The 27,201-nt window shown below is 43.6% G+C and overlaps 1 protein-coding gene across 1 annotated transcript in view; it reads left to right on the top strand.

Annotated features, from left to right (window-relative positions):
* Positions 1–308: 308 nt before the first annotated feature.
* CDK15 (cyclin dependent kinase 15) overlaps positions 309–27,201 on the top strand; it is a 50,590-nt gene continuing 23,697 nt past the window's right edge. Inside the window, exons 1-10 of the mRNA XM_033169737.1 lie at positions 309–730; positions 1,248–1,397; positions 2,586–2,683; positions 6,575–6,654; positions 10,500–10,594; positions 12,623–12,685; positions 13,535–13,658; positions 15,711–15,831; positions 17,937–18,030; positions 22,082–22,145. Of these exons, the coding sequence (XP_033025628.1) occupies positions 527–730; positions 1,248–1,397; positions 2,586–2,683; positions 6,575–6,654; positions 10,500–10,594; positions 12,623–12,685; positions 13,535–13,658; positions 15,711–15,831; positions 17,937–18,030; positions 22,082–22,145 (1,093 nt within the window). The 5' untranslated portion in view covers positions 309–526. The remainder of the gene's footprint in view (positions 731–1,247; positions 1,398–2,585; positions 2,684–6,574; positions 6,655–10,499; positions 10,595–12,622; positions 12,686–13,534; positions 13,659–15,710; positions 15,832–17,936; positions 18,031–22,081; positions 22,146–27,201) is intronic.

Below are 27,201 nucleotides of genomic sequence, written 5' to 3' on the forward strand. Positions count from 1 at the left end.
CAGTTCATGTATTCTTTTGGAAAGTATAAATTAGGTAGATTTGCCTTTAAATGCAAACAACATCAAATGTAAATATCTCTGCTATCCCTAGAAGAGAAGAGCTGTCTCTTCTCCTGCCTTAGCAGACCACAGACTTCAGTCACATGGCAGAGAATTCAGGTTGTTCTGTCAAAATTGGTTTGGAAGGCTTGCACAACATAGCCCCAAAAGAAAAGTCTCTTTATGATCATGCAAGTAACAGGAAAATGCACTGGAAAATGTGAGACAACACTGGCTTTGACATGTTGTCTAACCTAACAAACATAAATGCTTAATGAATAGCTGGTGTTGTTTAATTTTGTTGCAAACTGATCAATAATAAGTAGATCACCTGGAAATTACCTGAGCATGCTCACTTTCAGAAGCCATGTTTATTAAATCAAGAGAGCTGCATAAGGAATGAATTTGACATACTGGGTGGTAGGTGGGAGAAAAAAGGTTTCTGAAGTCATGAGACCAATTCTGGCCAAGACCTCATGCAAGTCATATGAACATTCATGCCTTTCCAAGCTCTGGCAAACTGAAAGGGAAACGGATAACAAGAGAAAGGAAGAAGATCAAGCCGTCGGAGAACATGGGAGAGGTACTATGCGGAAATACTTTCAAGTCTAATTGCAGGTGTTGCCATGAAGTGATAGAAGACTCGTCACAAGACACTATTCAGCCTAATGGAGCAGAGTGTGTTTTGAAGGTAAGTGGTATTCCAGCCAGGCTTTGGAGTTACATATATGGGAGAAGGGAAAGGGGTCATATTTTCCATGGAAATCTCTGGAGTAGAGTCTCACGGTACACCCATTAAAATTAATTGAATTAAATACCATCTGTTTATACATAAAAATCCCTCAAAGTGGCAGGTGGGTAGCCGTGTTGGTCTGCCATAGTCGAAACAAAATAGAAAATTCTTTCCAGTAGCACCTTAGAGAGGTGGTTAGTGGTTAGGGTTAGGGTTAGCAATTATTTTTCATGGCTCTACTCTGAGTAGGACTCTCATTAGCAATAACCCTATGTAGCTGTGTTGCAAAACAAGCATGAGAGAAAGCAAGATGATGCAAATTCATTGGCTCGACTAATACGGTAAACGTATGTGCATTCTACTCAACACACCCACGTATGCACACAGCACCAGTGTAAGAAAGTGAAGAAATGAAAGCTATGGGCAAGAATATGTATATTTGGGTGCCTTATCTCTTGCCTTTTCCCCCTGCCAGTCGAGAGAGCCAAACAAGATGCCCCAGCCAATGGATTCAACACAGCCACAGTGGTTCCAGACACTTCCGGTACAAAAAGCTGGAAGAAGACGGCAACGCCGTCTCAGTGATCCTTCCCAGGAGCTGGATTTTGCTGCAAGGTTCCAGTGGGTAAGCTTGCACTGCATAAAGTGATTAATGTTGTTGTTGTTCAATCATTCAGTCGTGTCCAACTCTTCGTGACCCCATGGACCAGAGCACGCCAGGCACGCCTATCCTTCACTGCCTCTCGCAGTTTGGCCAAACTCATGTTAGTAGCTTCTAGAACACTGTCCAACCATCTCATCCTCTGTCGTCCCCTTCTCCTTGTGCCCTCCATCTTTCCCAACATCAGGGTCTTTTCCAGGGAGTCTTCTCTTCTCATGAGGTGGCCAAAGTACTGGAGCCTCAACTTCAGGATCTGTCCTTCTAGTGAGCACTCAGGGCTGATTTCTTTGAGAATGGATAGGTTTGATCTTCTTGCAGTCCATGGGACTCTCAAGAGTCTCCTCCAGCACCATAATTCAAAAGCATCAATTCTTTGGCGATCAGCCTTCTTGATGGTCCAGCTCTCACTTCCGTACATTACTACTGGGAAAACCATAGCTTTAACTATACGGACCTTTGTCGGCAAGGTGATGTCTTTGCTTTTTAAGATGCTGTCTAGGTTTGTCATTGCTTTTCTCCCAAGAAGCAGGCAAGTGATTAATAAAAGGCATTTATCATCATGTATGCGTTTAAATATGCAGTCCAACCCATTGCAAATAAATTTGACAATAAATGTAATAGATGAGCCAATGGTGATCACAGAATCATAGAAATGTAGAGTCGGAAGGGACCCCTAGGGTCATCCAGTCCAACCCCCTGCAATGCAGGAATCTCAACAAAAGCATCCATGACAGATGGCCATCCAACCTCTGCTTAAAAACCTCCAAGGAAGGAGAGTCCACAACCTCCCGGGGGAGACCATTCCGCTGTCTTAACAGCTCTTGCTGTCGCTTGTTGGTGACATGCAAGTCAGACAGTGTGCGTTCCACCATCTTGAATCCCATCACCTCTCTTTTTGGAAACGAACAGCTGCGGATTGTTCAACATCATGTAATCAGCTGAAGATCAGCTGCTGATCCAGTTTGTCTGATGAATAATTTTGGGTAACTTCAAAAGCATGTTCACTTCAATACCACACCAAATTAATCCAGTAATAAGTATCATCCGTTTTTCATTCATTGACAATGAGCCTGTGTTTCTGCTGGGTTTCGAAACGCCTTTGTTAAATCTAGTACTGAATACAGGCTTTCTCTGTCCTCACCCTCATCTAAGCAAAGAAGAGGTCTCCCGTTTGGAAATGCTTCATCCTACCTGAATCTGGAGAAGCTGAGTGGGAGTTCTCATTCCACAGTATACAAAGGAATCAGCAGGTGAGTGATTTACAGGGGAAACCTTGGGTGCTCTTGCATTAGTTGAACCTATAATGATTAAAATGTATCAGATTAATTGAGCACAATCAACTTAAGCATCACATGATAAATGAAATATCACAAGACACCTAAAGAAACAAAAATAACGACAAAGAAATGTATTATGTTCATAATCTTTTATTTCTGTTTATCGTTTTTCTTTTGAAAATTTTGCATGATTGTAATGTTGAAAAAGCATAATAAAAATACTTGGGGGGGGGGGAGAAATATCACAAGAAACATTCCAGAATGCAAAGGAAATGTTTGCAGAGGAAATGAAAAGTCTGATATTTGTGCGTCTGTTCTCGGCTATAAAAAAGGTAGCTTTAAATAGTCATACTGAAGAGAAGTGATTTTGGGTCCAATTTTAGGCATTTGTAAACATTTGTAAAATGTTTTCTGAATGTTTATATTACTTTTTGTAATATATTTTTAAAAAGTTTTCTTACACAGTTATCTGAATATGATGCATACAGCAAAGTTTGCCTGACCTCAATCAGAGGACATGTTTCGCCTGCAGACACTGGGAGGGAAGATCTGTTTCTGAGCAGAAGGCGGCACATAGATAAAGGTGTATCAGCTGGGCCATCAGGGCAGGGCTTTAGCGCAAAAGTACACACACACAGACACACAGCAATTGCAGCAGGGCTGATGACATATATTTTGAATTAAGTAATGAACATGACTATATGGAGAACTCTCACCTTCTACAAATAAGACCATTAAGTTCAGGCTCTAACACTACCTAACTCGGGGGTCAGCAACCTGCGGCTCCGGAGCCGCATGCGGCTCTCTGACAGGTCTCCCGCGGCTCCGGCATGCCCCCTTTCAATGCCCTTTCAATAATAATTAAATGGTTATCGGCAAAAACAAAAAGGGCCAAAAAACCATGAATAATCCGCATCAACGTTGAAGAGCTGGGCGGTCTTTCTCAGCCCTCTCGGGGTTCCCGAAGACAGACCCAAGATTGATGTCCACCTTGACCACTCCCAGAGAGAGGAAGCGACTTCTTCACACCAATAAGCGTGTGGGGAGGGCTGAGCTTTTACCACCTCGGCGTGCCGATTGGCAGGACAGATCGCCCGCCTTGGTGCATAGGCTCGGAGCCGGGGCCTTACTGCCGAGGTAGCCACTGAGGATGAAGGCGGGATGCGGGCACGGGAGAGCGACGCTTCGTCCGGCCAATGAGCCGCCGGGATGCCTGTTCCTGTTTGAGGGGAATGTGCCAATGAGGGTGGCATTAGGGCGGCGAGAAGAAGGAGCTGGGCTTTGCGAGTTATCGAGAGAGAGAGAGAGAGAGAGAGAGAGAGAAAAGAGTCGGGATAATAAAGGCAGCGGGAGGTGGCGGCGGCGATTGGAGCGGCCCCTGTTCTGAGCGGCCCCTGTCGGGCGGAATCCTTTTCAAAGCGGCTGCGCAGAGGGCGGAGCAGGCGGGCCAGGCGTCGCCGTGACGGGAGGGCGGTGATGGTCGCCAACAGGATGAAGTAGAGCTGCTTTGGAGCAGCGGCGGCGAAAACGTCTGGGCTGCTTCTGAAACCTCCGCCAACCGGTGCTTCGCCAGCGCTCGCTGCGGGCGGTGTACATGCTCAACGACAGCCCCAAGGGCGGCTCGGGGGCCCGGAGCCCCGAGGCCGGTGCGCTGCAGTGCCTGGCGTGATTTCCCCCCCCAAAACCTGTTTTTTGCTTTTTGGCTTTTTGCCTTGCTCTCCCACCCCCCTCTCTTTTTCTTCCTCCCCTCCTTTTTTAATCCAAGGGGAGAAATCCCATTTTTAAAACAAACAAACAAACGAAAAACAAACAAACACCCCCACAGCTGCTGCAGCCACTCTATTTGAATTTTTATTATTACCCTTTTCTCCCTCTATCCCCCCTTTTTCTTTTCTCTTCCCCTTTTGTTTTTGTTTTCAAAAAAAAGGAAAAAGAAGAAAAAGATTCCCCCCCTTTATTTTTATTTTTTAAACTACTACATATTTTTAATAGATATCCTCCCCACCCCACCCCACCCCCAATTTATATTTTTCCACCCCACTTTTCCATTTCCACCCCCTTTTCTTTCTTTATTAGTTCGCTTGCCAACCTATCTTAGAGGGGGAAGCCCTCTCTCCCACCCACCACACCCCCCCAAACAACTTTGAGCTGAACCCCCCAAAACAGGGGTAGATCACTGCTGAAAGTACCGGTAGATCACAGTTTCTTGGGAGTTGGCCACCCCTGGTATAAGACATGTAACTAGAATAAAAATTTAAAAAAAACCAAGCAAATAATTGTAATAACTACTGTAATAAAGCACTGCTATAATTATATATAATTTCCCTAAAATTTTGGTTTCATTCGCCTTTCTGTGCTGAAATGTCACAACCTGAACGACCATGGCTTGCCCCCCCCCCAGTTTTGATCCTGGGTACGCCCCTGAGTCAATGCAAAAAAGTAAGAACTTATTCTTGTTGTTTTTACTAATTATACTTTGCATTGGCTCCTATACGTTATTTATTATTATTGCATTAAGGTAAGAAACAATATATGCAGCGTTATATTTGTTTTAAATGTCGCAATGGTTTTGCGGCTCCCAGTTGTTGTTTTTTCCTTTGGAAATGGGTCCAAGTGGCTCTTTGTGTCTTAAAGGTTGCAGACCCCTGACCTAACTGAATCGCTGTTTAGCTCCACTGCTTCCCTGCTGGAAAACTGTGTATGTATGTTATTGTTATGTACTGAGTTGAATAGGATCCAAACTGCAGCAGTCTGATTGGTCCTAGAACAATAGGATTGAGATTGCAGCAGTCAGACTGGTCCCAGAACAATAGGATTGAGATTGCAGCAGTCTGATTGGTCTGCAGGAGCCACCCAATCCAGCTCCAGGTGGAAGTGAATCCACACTCTGATTGGCATACAGGAGTATCCCGGAATTAGCCAATCACGTGGGGCCCATTGTGTAAATAGTGTATATAAAGCAAACGTTTTGGGGGAACTACATTCCTCACTACTATGAGCTGAATAAAGAGCATGAAAGTCACACTGGACTCCGAGTATCTTTCAGTTATTAAAGCACATATAAATGTATTGGGCAACCATTAAAAGTAGTGTGCAGGTACAGTTTTCATGTGTCTGTAAAACTACATGTCATATAAAACTCTATGACCACAATGTGGAGGATGGGGGAAAGTTTTTTATCCTGTGTTCTCAAAACTCGCATAACATTGGGTTGCGGGAGAAGTTTGATTCAATCTGCATTTAAAGACGAACCAGCCTAAATCACACTTTCTGAAATAATACATGAACCCAAATGCAGCTGTCCTTCAAAATTTGCACTTTCAATGCATCTATCAGTAGAAGTAGCTTGCAAAAATGAATAATATTAAATTAAACTGCTTTGCAGAAAAATGTGTAGGTTAGAAGAAATTTGCACTACAATGTTGTTGAGTTTTCATGACTTCTTTTCCAATAATAATTGGAAACTGGTGTGAGAAATATGGACTTCCTGCAAAGCTCTACAAAAGAGTAAAACAACTTTTAATTTATGGCAACACAACAGCATCATATTTCCCCGACACAGTAGTCATTGGTTGTTCTTTTTCTTTTCTCTTTCTATTATTTTAAAGCTTATTCATTGTTTTTTGGTAACAAGTATACCAAATGCACCGTTCTGTTTATGTAAAAAAAAAATTGATTTTTTTAAAAAAATGTTACACACATTAGTATGTAATGCACAACTTGTTTCTTCAGTGCTACTAAATCAGTTGACTGAACTAAACCAGTGGCTGAACTAGGTTGAAGCAGTTTTGTGTGTGCCTTAAATTGTGGATCCAGTTGTTACCGTATGTATGGGGTTTCATCAGTTGTGCTCTGTCCCTTTAGGATATATGGACAGCTTGTAGCTTTGAAAGTCATTAGCCTAAAGACTGAGGAAGGAGTCCCTTGTACAACCATAAGAGAAGGTAAGATATTCAAAGTGGGCACCATCTCTGGCAGCAGGGCTCAGTTCCTGAATCCACTTTCTGTATTAGGGCTGAGCCCTACAATATAGGAACTAATAAAAGTGTCAACAACAACAACAACAACAACAAACTTTATTTGCATAGCCTACAGGCCATTGCATCAAACTTTGGACCAAACTGAACACAACTAGCATTGATAAAAGACTATTGCGATTGATAAATTGTCTTTACAAAGATACCAAGCTTTATGTAAGAACATCACTTAATGGGCAACTCATCGGCCCTATTACAGCCACCAAAGGGGTCAAACAAGGTTGCATTTTAGCCCCGGCCCTATTTAATTTATACATCAATGATATGATCAACTGTCTAATAGCCCCGGAGTTCCATGCCCCCAAATTGGCTGAAAAACCAATTTCAGCACTCCTGTACGCAGATGACGCGGTTCTCCTTTCACGAACTAAAATTGGCCTCAAAAGATTGATCAGGGAATTTTCAGCTATACTAATAAAAGTGTGTCTACATACATGCAGAGTACCAGTTCCTTGCCTCCAAACTATCTCATCTAGCAGGGCCAGGCTGCCTCAAGCATCTGATTTGTGGGGCCGGGGTAGAGAGAGATGCATGTGGGATTTTCTGCCTCGGGTGCCTAAACAACCTCATCAGCAGTATTAGCACCTTGACTTTAGGGGATGAAACAATTTCCTGCGGTGTCTCAGGCAGAAAATTATACCTGGCAATTCCTGGCACATACATACAATTAAGGAGGGCTTCTAGCATAAATGACAGTAGTATATTCCAGGGATGTCCAACTTCCCAGAGACTGCGATCTACTAACACAATTAAAATCTGGTTCAGGTCAAGGTTGTTCAGCTTTTTTTTTTTTTTAGGGAGGAACAACCCAATTATTCAGGTCATAGGGAATATCCGTTTATTTAGGGGTTTGGGTAAAATAAAAAACGCTCACAAACAGATTGATAATGACAGTCTCCCACGCAGAGGAAACTCCAGCTTCCACTCTAGCAATCTAGACCAGGGGTCCCCAAACTAAGGCCTGGGGGCCGGATCTGTCTCAATCGCCTTCTAAATGCGGCCCGCGGACGGTCTGGGAATCAGTGTGTTTTTACATGAGTAGAATGGGTCCTTTTATTTAAAATGCATCTCTGGGTTATTTGTGGGGCTTGCCTGGTGTTTTTACAAAATGCATCTCTGGGCTATTTGTGGTGCATAGGAATTCGTTCTTTTTTTTTTTTTCAAAATATGGTCCGGCCCCCCACAAGGTCTGAGGGACAGTGGACCAGCCCCCTGCTGAAAAAGTTTGCTGACCCCTGATCTAGACGAGGGGGCAGGGCTGGATGGAGGAGCCAGTGATCTACCGTGATCTATCTTAACCTCCCGGGGATCGACCAGTCGATCTCGATTTACCTGTTGGACATCCCTGGTATATTCTCACTAGAAGAAAGTGACTGGAGCTGCTTGGGAATTCTAAGAAACCAAAGAAATTGCAAGTTACTCAAGGGCATGGCAGTCCTCTTTTTGTCAGTGTGGTGCCAATACCTATTTTGAGAGTGTTCTCCTGCCACCATTGTTTTCATTGATCTTGTACTGGGCAAAATGTCCAGAGTTTTCTTGGTGTCTCCTTTTATGCATTAGATTAAGATTTTAATTATTGCCTTCAGGCCTTTAGATGCTCCCACTGATATACCGTAACATCCAAAAGCAGCTTGTTTAATTTTCCATTAAGGCTGTTGCTTTAGTCTGCCTCTGATTCCCAGTGGAAACGTATTATTTTCCCCTGCTAAGGGGTAGATAAACAATTTAATGCCAGCCTCTAGAAAGAGCAAGGCCTGCAGAAAGAATTTCTCATGGTGCTCCTATTTTTTGTTCTCTCCCCCTGCCCCCCACTCAGCTCTGGATTTCCTAATAGGGGTGAGCAGAAAAAAATATATGATCAAGTTTGACAGGTAGATCTCTGGGGGATTTAACAATAGTCACAATTGAGAAAGGTTTTCTTTTTCTTTTCTAAATTTAGTTACTGTGATTTAAAAAGTTTGCGGGGAGGGAGAAAGAACTTACAGTGGATTTTTTTGTGAACTGTGGAAGAATTATCAGTTCAGTTGAAGTTCTGCACATATATTTCTGCCTGAGCATATACTAAGAGGCACTCAGTTTCTTATTTCTAGGTATATGACACCTAATCACTGTTTTGCACCTGTCTCTATTTGTAGATCTTGGGGTGCTAGTGAAAAAGCAAGGTGTAGGGATCCCACAACAAGTCTGAAGTCTGTCCCCCCCCCCATCCTAATTCATCCTGAATGAAATTGTACATTGGAATAATTGAACGGGACAATGAAAAATACTAGATTTTGTCCAGCTAAGTCAACGTTTCCCAAACTTAGGTTTCCAGCTGTTTTGGACCACAACTCCCATCATCCCTTGCTAGCAAGACCAGTGTTCAGGGATGATGGGAGTTGTAGTCCAAAAACAGCTGGAGACCCAAGTTTGGGAATCACTGAGCTAAGTCATACTCAGAACAGAGGAAGTGCAATCAACAGACTTTTAAGTCATGATGACTAACAATTTCATTGCTTTTAGTGGCTCTACCTTGAGTATGATAGGACGCGGGTGGCGCTGTGGTCTAAACCACAGAGACTAGGGCTTGCTGATCAGAAGGTCAGTGGTTCGAATCCCCATGACAGGGTGAGCTCCCATTGTTCGGTCCCAGCTCCTGCCCACCTAGCAGTTTGAAAGCACATCAAAAGTGCAAGTAGATAAATAGGTACCACTCTGGCAGGAAGGTAAACAGCATTTCCATGCACTGCTCTGGTTCACCAGAAGTGGCTTAGTCATGCTGGCCACATGACCCAGAAGCTGTCTGCGGACAAACACTGGCTCCCTTGGCCTATAGAGCGAGATGAGCGCCGCAACCCCAGAGTTGTCTGCAACTGGACCTAACGGTCAGGGGTACCTTTACCTTTACCTTTACCTTGAGTATGACTTAGGTATGTTCACATTAGCGGCTTGAAACACTGTGTTTCATGACAAATTTTTACAGAGTTGTTCACATCAGAGGGGGGCAGGGATGTCTTCACCCAATATACATACCCTTTATGGTTTCTGTCATCTGTGCTTGCACGAGGACTGTCAATGTATGCTCACATTATGCTCTTACTCTCATGTGATTGAAATGTGTCTGAGAAGAAAAATAAACATTTGTCAAGAAACTACAGGACTGATTGTGACTGACATCGTGTGAGTGAGGCTTCAAAAATTACCGCATTTACTCGAATGTAATAATGCGCACCTTTATTGGCCAAATTACATCGCAAAAATTAGGGTGCGCATTGGATCTGATGGCACATTTACATTCGCCAGCAAATGCTTTCTGGGTTTCAAGCTTTTGAAAATTGAGGTGCGCATTAGATTCAATGGTGCATTAGATTCGCATAAATATGGTAGGAGTGGGAATGCGCTAGATGTGGAGTAAGCAGTAATGTGAACATAACCAGAGACATACAACCGTAAATTAGTTGGAGAGGGTGGTGTTCTTTTATGCCAGCATCTGGGTTGTGCTATCATTGAGAGAGACCAATATCTGGGCTGTTTTGGCATCTTGGTTCACCTCTAATGAGAAAAGCATGGTGGGGAAGGTTTCTATCGCTTCTGAGGCATTCCTCCTGTTTAAGAAGAACACAAATCGGGACCAGCTCCTGCTCAAAATTCCAGGCGTGGAAATGATGGGCAGCTGAATTTGACAAGGCAGCCTTGACTTGCTTTCTGTGCTGTTAAATTGTTCCCCCTCTCGCAGACAGCAGGCTGACCCCTATTTGTGTGTCCTCCCTTAGCATCTCTCCTCAAGAGCTTGAAGCATGCCAATATTGTGCTCCTTCATGACATCATCCAGACCAAAGAGACTCTGACATTAGTCTTCGAGTATTTGGTGAGTTGATTTTCTCCGGTTTATTTAGGGCTTGTGAGCTTTCTCATGAGCCGGTAAACAAACACCGGGTCTTATTTTTGCAGTGCTACAAAGCATTTTATAGCAATGCGTAAGAGTCCAACATGGTGACATATGTTTCTTGCTTGCTTTTCCTAATTGCCTCCGAGAGCGATCTTCTCAGGTCCCTAACTTCCCTTAAGCAACAGCTGCATTTTTAAAACATGCCTCATTTGCAGAAAAGCTGGTAGGAACTGATTGCTCTTGCAACTACCATGACAACAGACTCGTAAAACCACTGGTTTGTTCGTTCACAAGCACACTTGCAAAAACCTCTCCCTCCCTCACCATTTGAGTAATGATCCTTGTAAAAGCGACACAACCGGAGAAATAATTTGGTCGAGCTGAGGTATATGTAAATTCTCCTAACTTCTGTGTGCAATCTTCTGGTGATACCCTGGCAAACCTTTTGCGGGATTAAATCAGCATGGCGCGGGGACCCTGAATTCTTCAGATGTTGTTGTCTAGTTCTCTCTTCAGCCCCAGCTAAGCAAGGTCAATAGTCAAGGATGATGAGAATTGTTGTCCAGCAACATATGTAATGCCACTGGTTTCCCATTCTTGCATTAATCCTACAAAAGGAAGTGCAAGCTCCATTCAGAACAGGCCAAACAAATGGTGAGACTTTTATATGCGCAAAGATGGGAAAACTCATTATTACCAACAGTGGAGGAACGCTTGTTAAAATTAATGGACTTAGCTGAGGTGGTGAAACTGACATGCTTAATCAGAGAAAAGTCATTGTTAACATTTACTAAGGATTGGAAAGCTCTCATAGACTTTTTGCATTTAAAATAAAAAGAAATAATGACATTTGGGTTTTAGGATTGAAGATAATGATCAATAGAAAGTGGCTTTATTAGGTGTTATACTGGAGTGGATGATGTGAGTAATGCTTATATATAGCAGTCAGACAAAGAATTGGAAGTTCTTTAGTTCTTAACTTTCTCCCTCTATTTATTATGGATTGTTTTATTGATGATTTAATATGCTGTAAACTGCTTTGAGATTTTTATTTAAAAATATAAAGCGGTATAATAATAATAATAATAATAATAAATCTTTTTCTCTTTCTTTTTTCTCTGTATCTATCTCTTTATTTTCACCTTTCTCCTCTTTTCTTTCTCCTTTTGCCTTTAAATTAACATTTTAGTTTGGACAAAAAAATGATATTTGATAATAATCTTTGTATTTTTATTTCTAAACCCTAATAAAAATGTATTTTAAAAAAGAAGAAAAACAGGCCAAACAACACCTCCACAGCCAGAAGGGCCACCTACCAGCAGCCTCCATAGTGTCTGGATTCTGCCTCAATTTCTTAGCTCTCATCTTAATCTTCTATTGACTAGAGGCATAGCTTTTAATTATCAAAATTGCAGAAGGCAGAGAAGGGAAATGTTCCTTCCCCTGCTGAGATCCTGTAGAAATATCTCATCTGAAGCTAATATTTGTACTAGGAGGACACAGCACACCCCTCATGCACACATACACTGGTTCAGAGGTGGGATTTTCCTCAGGACCTCAGCAGGGGAGGAAAGGGTTAAACCACTCCTCCCTGGTTGTTCTCATTCCGCTGATTGTCAGCCGCTCTCCAGCAGATGCAATTTGCCCTTTTAAAAGATTCCTATATCATGAAAGTATTGCAGCCCATGTTAATGTACTTTATATATCGTGATAACTTGCTCGCATGAAAGTAAAGACGGATTCAGATCAATGGCATGCTATTTCGACTCAGCATAGTACAAGGAACTGGCATAGATTTGTGTAGTATTTGCGTGTCCCCAAGGCACACACAAAATTCCAGGAGGAGAGTTTCCATCTCCCCATACAATGTCCTACTTGTTTCATCAACAAGGGGCTGGCGGGAGGTTTGTGCAAAGCACACAACATGTGGTTGCATGGATTTTGCAGAAAGGCTCTAAGAAAATTGGGTTCACTGCCCTCAATTCCATTTCCTGTCTATTTATTTAGCACACGGACTTGGCACAGTACATGTCCCAGCATCCTGGGGGGCTTCATCTTTATAATGTTAAGGTAAGTTCTTGAAGAAAAATGTACTTTTCTTAAGTGTGCAACAGTGCAATCCTATGCAGGTCCACTCAAAAGTAAGTCCCATTGGGTTCGATAGGAGGCGCTCCCAGGTGAGTGGACATGGGATTATAGCCTAAAGGTCATATGCCAAGAGCAGCTCTGGTTATTGGATAGATTGTTTCACTGAACTGAGGAGACTTTGGACTCAGCTACACAGGTCAATTATAACATTAAAATGTGACACCAGATGGTGTTGTAGAGCAGCAATCCGAAGTCAATGGTAAATTGCATTGTGAGCTATATATATATTCATAGTGTTTTTTTATATCTGTGTAGATCCAGCCTTGGTTCAAATCTCTGGTTGGTTGGTTGGTTGGTTAGTTAGCTGGCTATATATTTATTTTACAGTTTCTGTCCTGCTTCTAAGCCCAGGCATGGGTGCTCAAAAATTATCAGCTGCAAATGCAATAAAAAGAGGTTTGTTCCCCCCCCCCTCCTAAAGAAATCAGTTCCATTCATCCATAAATACAACTACAAAGCTCATTTAGCAAGTCTCTCTCTTGCAGCTGCACCTATCTTGCAGAGGTCTTGCAATAAGTGAGATCTTGAAATGATTTTTTTGAAGCTGTAGACAGGTATGTCCATTGGTGCCAAATGTAAATAATTTGATTTGCTCTGAAGCAAAGCACCCCATAATACTCTACTGCCTCAGCCTGTGCTGTTGATTATAAGTAGCTTTCAAGGTTTTTATGTATTTGCTTACTTTTCTATCAAGGGTTTATTCTTTTGCTTGAAATGCAGCAGTAAAACTGATTAGTCATTAACCAATTATGTCCTGTTTGTGTCTGCCAGCTCTTTATGTTCCAACTTCTGCGAGCCTTGGCTTTCATCCATGATCACCGCATCCTTCACCGGGACCTGAAACCTCAGAACCTGCTCCTCAGTTGCCTCGGAGAGCTTAAGCTAGCTGATTTTGGTAAGCCATCACAGTCAGACTGCTGGACAATAGCCAGACCTTCTGGCAAAGGCCAGCTTTTCCCATCTTTATGAATCCCAAACTGACAGTTTTTTTGCTTTCACTGATCTTTTGGGGGATCACATTGCTGTACAACGTATTTTGTCATCATCCCTCTCCTCCATATAACATAAAATAAACAAAGGATTTAGAAAATATCCCTGGATGAAACCAATTGACGTCAAATGAGAATTCTCTCCAGCTCCATAGGGAACACATACCTGTCAACATTTGATAATTAAAAGTAAGGGGCAGAGATCCATAGTTCATTGGCAGGGCATACAGTATTGTACAACTGTCAGCATTGCATTCAGTACTAAGGTTAAGAATTGCCTTTTGTATGTATGCAAAAACCCTCGGTGAAAACAGTTGACTTTAACTCACACAGACACGACACATCTTGTGTGTGTGTTTCTGCAATTGCTTATTTCATTTATTGCAATTATTTATTTCATTGGCATCTGCTTGGCTGCATTTTCATAGCTGGCCTCATATCCTGGGTTTCTACACTTGTAGAAAAGTAGCATAAAATAAATGTAATAAATTTAGCTCCCTAACTAATAAGAGTTAAATAAGTCTGCTTCCCCATGTAAAGAAGCCCTTGGGTTCTGTACCGCTGTGGCAATTTTGTACACTTTAAGGCCCCTTCATGTAATGTCCTCGTCTATTAAAATGGCTCAGAGACATCCAGAATGTTCAAACCGAACCATAACATTGTGCGCATAATCTCCTGGTAATGAACCAATTAAGTGGCAGCACTAGAAAATAATCTAGTTTAATGCCCATGAAGCTACTGGGGGAAATTATCTTAAATCCAAGTGCTTTGACTTAAACTTAATTGAGGAGATGGGGTTGGCTGCTCACTTTATATTGACACAAGTGGGAAGTGCCCACTGCTGCCCAGGAATTTGTAGAAACAACCCCCCCCCCCCCCGTGATTTTTAAATAGATGTTGTAATTTGTAACAATTGGGTGAAGTCACCCCAAAGTCATGTTTTGGTTTGCCATTTTAATTCCAAGTGGCTCCTTGTTTGTATCCAAACGTTGATGAAGGCTGCCGCCCCCATTTCGGGAACCCTTTGACGATGATCTCAAGAGGCGGCTGAACGCCTGGTGATCAAACAGACAAACCACTTTCTTTTCAAAATACATAGTAGATGAGTTAGCAACAGTGTTGACATTGGGCCCATAAGTGTTAGATACTGGGAGTTTAGATATTTGGGACATTAGAAGTTAGTACTAAACTGCTGATGAATGAAACTGAGGAGCCACCAAAAAGTGGCTGTATGTTCAAGGCTTTGCATGCCTATCTATACTAGAAACTCATTTGAGATCACATAAAAAAGGTGCAAAAGAATAGTAATGGATGTTGATGTTGCAGTTAATTATAAAGGATAACTTCATAACGGCTAAAATCCTAATCCTGTCTATTAAGAAGTAACAAAGTTTTTTTTTAAAAAAAATATTATTTACTGGGATTTATCTCCAGGTAGGGATGCAGGAGAAATTTGGTTCCAATTGCATTTAAAGATGAACTTGCCTAATTTTCACTTTCAGAAAAAAAAGTGTGAACTGAAACAGTCATCCTTCAAAATTCACATTTCTCTGAATTTCGCAATGCAATTCTCACTCCAAGCGACATCCATAAAAATGCATGTACTGGGGTAAAGTGTGCATTAAATGTATACATGAGTGAAAATAACATACAGAAATGCATTGCATTAGAGAAAATCACACTATTAAATGTGTAGATTAGGCAAAATTACATGGGAAAACATTAGAAGTTAGTACTAAACTGCTGGTGAATGATTTTTCAAAAATTCTGCAAGCTGATGTGGAACTGAATTTGAAATTTGAATAATTAGAAACTGAGGGAAACTAAAATTGACAAAATTGCATATCGCTTAGGATTGCAGCCTAACCTTGATATAAATGGCCAAGATATTTATGCTATAGAGAGTGGATTGGAATTATAATTTCATGCATGGTTTTAAATGACTTGTTTCTTGGCAGGTCTTGCTCGTGCCAAGTCCCTTCCCAGTCAAACGTACTCTGCTGAAGTGGTGACATTGGGGTACCGACCCCCTGATGTGCTGTTAGGAGCCACTGACTATTCTGCTGATGTGGATATCTGGTGAGAGCCAGCTTTGGAGATCACGTTGAGCATAGCATTCTTCCCCTTTCAAGAATATACAGAACGTTGGCAGGGTGCAATAAGAGCACTTTTTGAGACCATCATTATAAATCACTTGAACTACATAAAAATTAAATTTGCAAGCATAATAAAAGGAAGAGCTTTCCTCGGCTTTCGAGGCTCACACACAAGTGGGGTGTGTGGAACCTAGATCCCTACCCCCAAGCCAACTGATATCACCGATTTGTAGACTTGAATTGGACTTGAGCCCCTATCAGAGTATATATGGAGATTCTTCCCTCTTTCTTACTGAGATAGGTACAAAAGAACATAGAAGCAGAAGTGAGATATTTTACCATGCCCTTGTGTTCATGCCAATACTCACTCAATCTCAGCATGGTCAATGCACACCTGACAGTAGGCTGAGAGGAGTTTTTGTTTCTCTTCAACTAATATACAAACTAATAAAGTCCCTTTAGCAATGACGGCAGGAGGGCTAGACATTACGTCCACTTCAAGGCAATCACACATAAGTCCGATCCACATTAGCATTTTATTTCTGAATTATTTTTGACATTGCTGCTGCTTTTCTTCTTGTGAGGCAAAGAGAGAGACAAACCTAACATACTTGGAACAGTGCAGGTGATCACTTCTGCTCATGATTAGTTCCTGTCCATTTTAGTTATTTAAGACCTGTCAGTGCTATTTTTCTAGAAAAAGAGGTGCCGGAACTCACCATTAACACCTTGTTCTCTTATAATGGCAATGGGTCCATCTGAGAGGTGCCAGAATTTTGGCAAGTTCTGGCTGAAAAAAAGCCCTGAGACCTGTAATTACTATCTGTAATTATTATTGTATTGTATTGTATTGTATTGTATTGTATTGTATTGTATTGTATTTCATTTCATTTTTACTCCACCCATATAATAATAATAATAATAAATAAATAAATAAATAAATAAATAAATAAGTTGTGCCCCGCCCATCTGGCTGGGTCTCCCTGGCCACTCTGGGTCTCAGCCTGCGTACCAGATGGAGCTGGTAGACAGCCGCCCTGGATACAGAATTAACCTGCGCCTCCATGGACAGCTGTGAGTCCAAAATGACTCCCAGGCTGCACACCTGGTCCTTCAGGGGCACAGTTACCCCGTTCAGGACCAGGCAGTCTCCCACACCCGCCCGCCCCCTGTCCCCCAAAAACAGTACTTCTGTCTTGTCAGGATTCAACCTCAATCTGTTAGCCGCCATCCATCCATCCACCAACCTCCTCCAGGCACTCACACAGGACCTTCACTGGTTCTGATTTGAAAGATAGGTAGAGCTGGGTATCATCCGCATACTGACGAACACCCATCTGGTCAGTTTGCTCCAGCCACTCTGGGCAGCTTCTAACACATATAAAAACATAATAAAACATCAGACATTAAAACCTCCCGATACAGGGCTGCCTTCAGGTGTCTTCTAAAAGTTGTATAGCTATTTATCTCATTGATCTTTGATGGCAGGTCCTTTCTTGCATTATGCTGACTGAGTGGGAGCCATTGCAGAGTAGCTCCTGCCCATGCCACCATTGTAATGTGATATGGCCTGGGAAATATAGGAGAAACCTGCATTGCAGCCTCGGCCAGTGCCATCCCAGAAACTGGGATGCGTGAAGGAGGTGCCATTTCCTGGACTGACATCACCCCCTCCCTATTCCCGGAAGCTGCTCATATAGTTGCATTGCACCTGTCTCCCTCCTGCCCGCCCCAATGGCCAATATAGCAGCTTTGGAGAAGTGATTCTGATTAGGAGCACAACGTGGTGCATGTGATGGGAGCAGGGAAGAGCTGGGCACACCACTGCTCAAACCCTATTTAGCAATCCTATTTAGCAACTGTCTTTAATTGGGAGATCCATTGACTGTCCAAATCAGGCCAGAGGGTTTGATGTTTTGGGGAAACACTTTACTTCTTCCTTTGAATAGAAAATGTAATTGAGGATGTAGTGCATGTGGTTTTCTTCCACCTACGGTAGATCTGGACTTAGGCATATTTATCTGTGTATTTAATATCCGCCGGGTGAGACTGAGAGAGTGAAGAGAATATACTATACCTTTTCTCCAGGGGTGCAGGCTGCATATTTGCTGAGATGCTTCAGGGTCAGCCTCTGTTTCCAGGGGTTTGCAACACCTTTGAACAGTTGGAGAAGATCTGGGTGGTAAGTATAATGATACATCTGGGAAACTGGAACAAAGATCATTAGCATCTCAAAAGGGTCAGCTTCTATCCGTCTGTCTATCTAGTCCCAATGATGGATGCAACAGAAAAAGGCAATTTGATTGAAAGTCTCACTCACTCCCAGTGTGTTAAGTTTGGGGTTGTATCCAATAGGCTGGTCTATATTTGGCAATTTCCCCACAAACGCTAAGATAAATCAAAGTGACTTCCCTTTGATGCCTCTCTTGTCTCATCAAAAATTTAAAACCAATTAAACAGATAGCAGGTTGAAGGAGGCACACAAAAATGGAGCTGCTGCACTTTCTGCTCCCTCTCGTTAAACTCTTGTATTTCTTTGTGTCATGTAAAACAGCATTCTCTTGTGTGTGTGCGTTTTGGGTTTTTTGGGGGAAGAGTATCCAAAGCTGCAGCCCCATAGCTGTCAAGTTTCGGATTTGAAAATAAGGGATCAGCAGTCTCACCTATCCCAGGGACAGTCACATGTCAGTGGTGGGCGGAGTCAGAAGCAAAAGTGGGCGGAGCATCAATGTAAACTCCAAGCGAGCTCAGGCTCGGAGCGGAGCAAAGAGGAGGGCAGCCAGCAAAGAGGAGGGCAGCCATGTGCTCCGCGCAATGGAGCCCCATTGTCTTCTTGTCTGATCCCATCAAAACAGGACAGGAAGCAGCAGCTGCTCAAAGGCAGCCAGGCTCCGCCCACCAGCTAACCCCATTGGCCGGCTGAGGGGCTCGGCGGCAATGGATAGGGGCTGATGCAGGGGGAGGAATACACCCCCCCTGTAAGCACGGGAAACGGCTCCCACTTGCTTTGAGGGCTGAGGCTTTTCTCTCCAAGTAGGCGAGGTCTTCCCACCCAGTCCCTGGCCAGCAGGGGAGGAGCTGCTTCCATTAAAAACAGGAAATTTAAGGGAAATAAAAAAATAAGAGAGAGCAGCGGGAAACTGCTTAAAATAAGGGAGAATCCCGGGGAAAACGGGATACTTGACAGCACTGTGCAGCCCTATGCTGGGAATAGGAGCAGTGCTTTTTTGTGATGGTACTCAGCGATATGGTGTACTGCAGGCATAGGCAAACTCGGCCTCCAGATGTTTTGGGACTACAACTCCCATCATCCCTAGCTAACAAAACCAGTGGTCAGGGATGATGGGAGTTGTAGTCCCAAAACATCTGGAGGGCCGAGTTTGCCTATGCCTGGTGTACCGTCATCTATCTTTTATTTTTATTTTTTGCTGCCTGTAGCAGCCATCTTGTGCTGGCAGCCAAGGCACTTTAATGGGTATCAGCTCCTCCTCTCTGTTTTTGACCAAAATACACTACTGGGTGGGAGTGAGAATCTGGGCCAGTTGTTCTATGATAGGGGTGGCCAACTCCCAAGAGACTATGATCTACTTACAGAGTTAAAAACTGGCAGTGATCTACCCCCTTTTTTGGAGTTCAGGTCAAAGTTGTTGAGCTTTTTTGGGGAGGAGGAAAGCCCTGTTTTGGGGGGATTCAGGGCAACAAAAAAATTGAGCTTTTTTAGGGGAGCCAAAACTGTTGAGCTTCTTTTGGGGAGCCAGTGATCTACCACAGATGTCCAGTGATCTACTGGTAGATCACGATCTACCTGTTGGACGTACCTGTTCTATGACATCCAAAATCCTGTCAGCTTGAAGCAATTGTGTGTGTGTGTGCCTTTTCTCCATTTCATTTCTTTTTGGAAAAACATGTGGCCCTATCGCTGGGTGGATAAGGGCAACAAGTTAGCCATGGATGCCATCGATCCAAGGCCAGCCCTGTTCCTTCCCCAACATGCACACAAAAGGCCCTGTTTGGGCCCTACTGCAGTCATAAAACCACTGGTGGATCCTTCACCTTGCATACTAAGTACTGCCCTGCCGCTAAAACTGTATCTGCACTGCTGCCAACCCTTTAACCAGCCATTAGCCCGATCCAGGTTTGCAGATCCTCCAAATGTCCGGTCCCTGTTTTCTAGGAACAGTTCCGGATTTACAGAAGCCGTCCTGGTTTCTGGTTTGATCCCAGGATTTCCTGCTTTTCCTTAGGATGTCCCTGTTTTTGTTGGAGAAAGTATCTATACAACCTTTAGAAGACATCTGAAGCTAGCCCTGTATAGGGAAGTTTTTAAATGTTTAATGTTTTAATGTTTTTAAATATGTTAGAAGCTTCCCAAAGTGGCTGGGACAACCCAGTCAGATAGGCGGGGGGTAATAATAATAATAATAATAATAATAATAATAATAATAGAATAGGACATCCCTATTTTCATCAGAGAAATGTTGGAAGGTACGGATTTGTACTCTAACACTGCCTAGCATTATTAATTTTTTTGTGTCGTGTTGTAAACAACCTCCAAAGACATATCCATCTTATTAATGTCTAATTAATGTCCATGTTCTAATTAATGTCCATGTCAAAGCGGTTGACACTTAATACCTTTTTAGCATTGTATAAACTATTAAGATTTAACTGTAGATACTTTTTTTTAAAATGTATTCCTCAAAGAGGCTTGCAGCAGAATGCAATAAACTATTATTAAAACATCATAGATAACACTGCAATCCATTAAGTACTAACAAAAATGTGGGGTGAGTGGGGGGGTGTGTCTCAAACTGGCTACAGCACCAATAAAACACAAATCTGACTACTCATTTAGAACGGCCCTGGTGGCAGATGGCCAACTAATTGTGACAGGAGGAAATTTATATGAGGCAGTGTCTAAAGAGATACGGCACATTTCCCATATCTCTGGCATTTAGTGTCTGGGTTTGGTAAGCAACAAATGTGAATCTCTTGCTTCTCATATCTATTGTTCCATTATCGACTTGGCGTTAAAATCTGAATCCCTATAATCTGAATAAAACCTCTTCCCTCTCAATCCTTGTATTGATTGTACTTTATGGAAGAAGCAGGAAAACAGCTGCCACAAGAATATTCATTCTTTACTTCCAAATAATTAAAATTGTTCTTGTCAATTGATGCCCTGAATAGAGTGGACTGGTTTAAATTTGCTGATAGGGAGCAAGAACCACCTCTGTTCGTTCGTTTGCTTTCTTTTTCCAAACTCCAAATTTCAAAAGACTCAACACTCAAAAGAAACTGATAGGATAAATATTAATTTTAAAAAATCCTTAGCATTTTCTAAGCAAACTCTTCAAAGTATTGGTCTGAATCACAAGTTTTGAATCAGTTTGAGCTTTGCTTGTGAATCTGTTCAAGTTTGGAACCACAAATTCGCCACAAAAGGGAAGGGGGAAATCTAAACATTTGGGTGGTTGGGTTTTTTTGTGAACTTGAAATTTCAAAAGATACCTGGCGAAAAGACAAAGTGTGATAGGATGAATATTCATTTCATTATTAGCATTTTCTGATGCTTTTAAAACAGAGCTACAGTATGTAGCTGCTCCAATTGCAAAGGCAAATAAGGATTCAGAGGCATCGCTCACTCAGCCAGTAACAAAAAGCTTGCTTGGTGGGGAGGACATATCACATTTTCATTGGCATGGATTTGTTTGCTTGCGGGCAGAATCCTAAGGTGGACTCAGACCACCTCATCAAGATACAGCATACTTGAGGCCCAGAATGTCTTTGAATTGTGCCCTGGATGGTTTTTTTTTTTTTTTGAACACCTGTCAGAAGATTCGTTTGCTATCTATTCCTTTTCATCTCAAAGCAGCAGGGATCTCCATCGCAGCCAGTGTACTGCTTCTGAATGCCTATCATTTGCGGGGAGCTACTACCATCAGGAGTCACTCATCAATGCAATCCTGGTCTCTAGGGGAGCACCTTGGGTGTAAAAAAAAGATTGCACCATGATCCTGACTGCTGCTGATATATTTGAAATGGCACCTGTCTTTGCAGTCGCTAAAGCACATTTGTATTCCCGGCTACATCCTCGTAAGAAAACCTTGCTGGGCCCCTTTCCAGGAGCAAAACCGAGACTAGAATCTAGTCTGCATACATGTATTTGGAAAAGACATTGGGTGTGTGTTGAATTGTTGTTTGGTTTTTGGTTTGTCTCTTGCTTTATGCAGGTACTGGGAGTCCCAAATGAAGGAACGTGGCCAGGGGTTTCCAATCTTCCCCTTTATAAGCCAGGTACGATCTCTCTTCAGATGGCAAATATGCCACAAATGCTATTTGAAGCTGCTTTTCATATGAGCAAAATCCATGGTTGCATCCTAAAGGTAAAGGGACCCCTGACCATTAGGTCCAGTCGTGTCCGACTCTGGGGTTGCGGCGCTCATCTCGCATTACTGGCCGAGGGAGCCGGTGTACAGCTTCCGGGTCATGTGGCGAGCATGACTAAACCGCTTCTGGCGAACCAGAGCAGCGCACGGAAACACCGTTTACTTTCCCGCAAGAGCTGTACCTACCGGTATTTATCTACTTCCACTTAGACGTGCTTTCGAACTGCTAGGTGGGCAGGAGCTGGGACCGAGCAACAGGAGCTCACCCCATCGCAGGGATTCGAACCGCTGACTTTCTGATCAGCAAGCCCTAGGCTCTGTGGTTTAACACTTTTAAGAGCTTTTGGCTCATCCATAAAAAACAGTTCATTGTTAAACAAGAACCAGAGAAAGACTGATAATACTATGAATAACACTATGGAAGGTATAGGCTTTCTCCCTTCTGGCTATTCCCTCTGGTTGCCCTCTCTTTTCAATAATAATCATAATAATAATAATAATAAGTACCCCCCCACACACACATCTGACTGGGCTGCCCCAGCCACTGTGGGCAGCTTCTAGCATATCCTACATTATTTCCTTTCTCTCTTATGCTCCTGGTTTCCTCTGTCCCTCTACTTAATCATGTATTTTACTCTCTTTTTTCTGCTTCCCTTTTCTAAGCTTTCTACTTCTGTCCCCCCTTGGACTCCTCTCTGGCCCAATTCCCCCTTCCTCCTCTCCTACATTTCTGGGCTCCCCAGGCATCTTCTGCCCTTCCTTCTTTACACATCCTTTCCCTCAAAGCCTGTTTGCCAGAAGCCTCCTTCTTGGGCTTCTTCTGCCTCTCAGTCCACTATGTTACCTTCCTGCAGGAATCCCTACTCAGGGGTCCACCCCCCCAAAAAAAATATATATCCTGAGGATGAGGGTGCTTGGAATTGTAGCTCGTTTCCCAGGATTCTTTGGGGAAAGCTGGGTGATTGAAAGGTCTTTTAAATGTGCTCTGCGCATGGGCATAGCCAGGATTTTTGTGCGGGGGAGCAGAACCTCAGTTTGCTATGTGTTTGTATTGATTTTTTTTTTATTTAAGGGGGGGCAACTGACCCTCCCTGCCCCCCCGGCTATGCCTATGGCCCTGCGTATACAGCCTTCCGAAGCTCACCTTTGCTGTTCATTCTGTCTTTCTTTTTTTCACTCAGTATGGGAGGCCTTCAGGTGCATTGCCACGTGGTGGCAGTGTGGGACAGCACAGGCTAGAGAAATCTGTTGGCGGGGGGGGGGGGCGGGGAGCACCAGCAGGCTGGATACATGCTGTCTGCCCCTTCCGTCAGCCATGCAGCCGTTGTGCTAGACACTGTACATGTGCATCAAACGCGCAAAGTCCTTCCTCTGCAGAGTCTGCAAGAGGTGGCGGCAGGTGGAGGCCACAGATTGAATAGCGACATGATCTTCGATCAGCCTAAAGAGATCCCTGTGTATGCTAACCATGCTTGCTTGTCAAATTTTAAATACACTGGCTGGTATTCTATTTTGGCTTTGGCGCTATAAAAATGATTGTGGCTGTACAGTGGCACCCTCGGTTTAAGAGCAGCCCGGTTTCAGAACGATTCGGTTCACAAACTCCGCAAAACCGGAAATAGTGTCCCGGTTTGAGAACTTTACCTCGGTCTAAGAATGGAATCCGAACGGTGGAAGGGCACCGGCGGCGGGAGGCCTCGTGAGGGAAAGCGCGCCTCGGTTTGAGAACGGCTTCGGTTTGAGAACGGACTTCCAGAACGGATTAAGTTCGTAAACCGAAGTACCACTGTATTGTTCAGTCTTTCTAGAGATGGGTTGGAGGGTCCCCTCTGCCCTTCCGTCTCTGGTTTGGATGTGGGCAAGGCGAGAAGCATGTGTGTGAAAGAATGTGAGTGAGAGAGAGAGAGAGAGAGAGAGCATGCACAGCCGCACATGTGATTTATAAAGCAAGTTTCTTTTATTCCCATGCAGACTGGGTGAGACTTCTGTGTCCTGAACTTCAAAGGGCCAGTTGTCTCTTATTTTGATGTGGGCAGATTGAGAAGTGCGCTTTGAAAAGAAGGCTCCCCCCCACACCTCCCGGTTTCCCTTTCCTTCCCCCCCCCCACCTCCTCTTTTTTTGTTTAATGTTTTCTCATGGGATATCTTTCAGAGCACTATACCCAGGTGCCAGAGAGGGTTGGGGTTGGGAAATGATCAACACCGGTTCTCTACCTCTCAGCAGGATCATTCTTTTGGAAATATATATACTGTGTATATATAAAAGTGAAATTTTTAAAAGCCTGAAATGTGAAATCCATCCATCTGCGTGTTAGCTGGTGTGCCTCTTGCTTGCGCTTGGAGAGATGAGGAGGGAGCAAGGTTTGTTTGAAAACCAGTAGCAGCAAGAATTGTGGTGGCGGTTGGCTGGGGTGGGGTGGGGTGGGGGAAGAGAATGCTTTCAGCCAGAGGTTTGCAGGTTTAGCAGAGCATAGTAACATCTCTTCAAAGAAGTGGGTGTTGTCCTGTGACTTGCTCCAAACTGCCCTTTCTCTGGCTCCAGTGCTCGAAAACTAAACATCTTCTTATTTTCACATGCTAGCCGTGATTGGCTAAACAATAACCCAAACGTGCATTGTAAAGGTCTGGAATTTTTCACACAATTAGCCGAGTCTCATTAATCAAACGGGCGTGAAATGAGAATGTGTCGCCTTCCTCTGCAGACTAAGGTTCGGTGTCCCATCTTCCCCACATAATAACTGGGGGTGCGAAGGGCAAGTAGTAAGTTTGCTAGCAGGAGTAGCGAGGTACTTTAAAACAAAATTGAAGAAGATACACATTCTGACACTGGGACGAGAGAGCACGTCACTACAAAAGAACTAAGGAACTTGTTTTTCTTTTTGGTAAGCGAAATATTCACCAGTGGTGGAGAGTCATTGCTGTGGTGAGAGTTGCTCATATTCGTTGTTGTTTTTCAGAGAGACTTTGATAAGTTCTATGGATGGGAATGATCTAAATGTCTGAATAACAAGCTTTTTAGAAGACCACAAAATCTTGTGGGTCTGAGAGGCATGAGCTGGGTTGCTGCTTTTTTTTTTTTTTAATACAGCAGAATAATACAGTTCTGGAAAGCAAGTGAAAGTAATTCATTTCTGACTTCAGTGTGTTTTATACACACACGGCATAAACCTACCCAGACATCTGGGTAGGGGAAAAAACATTTCTCCCAAGCCATGCAACCAGGAAAAAAGCAAAGGGGAAATGTGTGTTGTTGTTGTTTTTGTTTGGAATGTCAGATAAAACACCGTACATTCAAATTGTTCTGAAACGATGTAGAAAGAAGGGGAAAACTTTTAAAAAGCCAAGAAAAAACACAAATAGGAAGGAAGGCACTCTGATGGGATGGAGGAATGGGCCAGGTTCATGAGTTATCAGATGCCAAATAAAATGAGGTTGGGGCCACAGGTTGCCCACCTGTGTTGTAGGTGCACAGGTGAGTGGACAGGTGAGAGTTGTTATATGGTGGAGATGCAGGGGCATCTAATACATAGATAATGTCTGACATGGGAGTGCCACAGGAATACTTAGTCCTGCTGATACTGGATTCCCATGATGCTACCCTTTTAAGGAGGTAGAAGCTTGTGAATTGGACACAACAAGGTGATCTCATCATGGGACCTTATCTGCATAATTCAGGGCAACATGTCCACTACTCCATCATATGAAAGCTTTGCCGGTTTGATGAATGTATAAATCTGCCCAGGCAGTGAGTATCAATCATGGTTTAATTAGCCGGCATCTTCTGCGTTTCAGAGCAACGTTATCAATAAGAGTTCCTTGACAGCTGCCTTGCAAAATAGTTATTTCACATTCAAGTGTACACTTACGTGCTGTGTTCACAGTATGGAGAACATTATGCTCCAAAGGCTACTGAGAACAAAGACTCTGCCTAGCAAGAGCAATATAAATGCACGATTTAAGATTGGATTCTCTGCTTTCACCCCCACTGTTCTCAATTAGTCACCACTTGATACTCTCAAGCTATCGTCCCTTTTTTACGTGGTGGTTGGCACATTTACACAAGATCAACTGCTGCTCGGTGTTAACCTGACCTGGGTTATAAAACGCCGCAAGACCAAGTGAATCATTGACAGAGATGTTTCCAAATTCACTGGTTTTAAGTTCATTTACCGAGACACACGGCAGATACAGTGTTACACTTTGGCTCACCCAAAAAGGAACTTAGCACAGCCCCTACACTGAAATCAACACAGTGTCACACTGGCAAAACATGCCAGTTTCGCTTCCTCCTTTGAATTGTTGGGCAGGTCCATACATTTAAAGCACATCCACTGCACATCGTGTGAAGTATAGTTCTGCAGGCAGTTCTGGGGATTTATATATAAAATTTGGAATGTATGTGGTGTTAGGAGAGGAGTAGCACCTCTGGTGGGGGGACACATCGTGCTCCTTCTGGGGTAGTTTGTCCACCTTTGGTCCCCACCCTGTACTCGGCTCCCACCTGTGGCTCCTAGAAGCTGTCAGCATGTGACAGCGGCCACAGCCCAGGAACGGCTTCGTCTGGCCAGCTAAACCAGATGAGGGTAGCCAACGGGTCTCAAACGCTCAGTGGGTTAGGGACTTCACCTGTATGCAAAGACAGGCTCTGACAGATTGAGCAGATGCAGGGCCCTCTCATCCATAGGGGCTAGTGGTGCGCCGGCCCCCCCAGGGGCGCCCCCGCGAGCCCGCCGGCACACCGGGCACCCCCCTCCCCAACCCGCCCCCACGGGCGGGCTGGTGGCCGAGCAGTGCTCGCGCGCCGGCAGCGCAGCCGCTGCCGCCCATGCCACTCCCAGGCGGGCTGCGAGCTGGCCGCCCTCGTCTCCCATCCCAAGAGCACTGGAAGGGCGCGCAGAGCCCCGCGCTGCTCCAGCGCCACGCCCCTCACCCCCCGCTCGCCCACCCCCCCTCCCGAGGGGCAG

This window comes from Lacerta agilis, chromosome 1 (genome assembly GCF_009819535.1).
Source record: "Lacerta agilis isolate rLacAgi1 chromosome 1, rLacAgi1.pri, whole genome shotgun sequence".
In the NCBI taxonomy this organism is placed as follows: Eukaryota; Metazoa; Chordata; class Lepidosauria; order Squamata; family Lacertidae; genus Lacerta; species Lacerta agilis.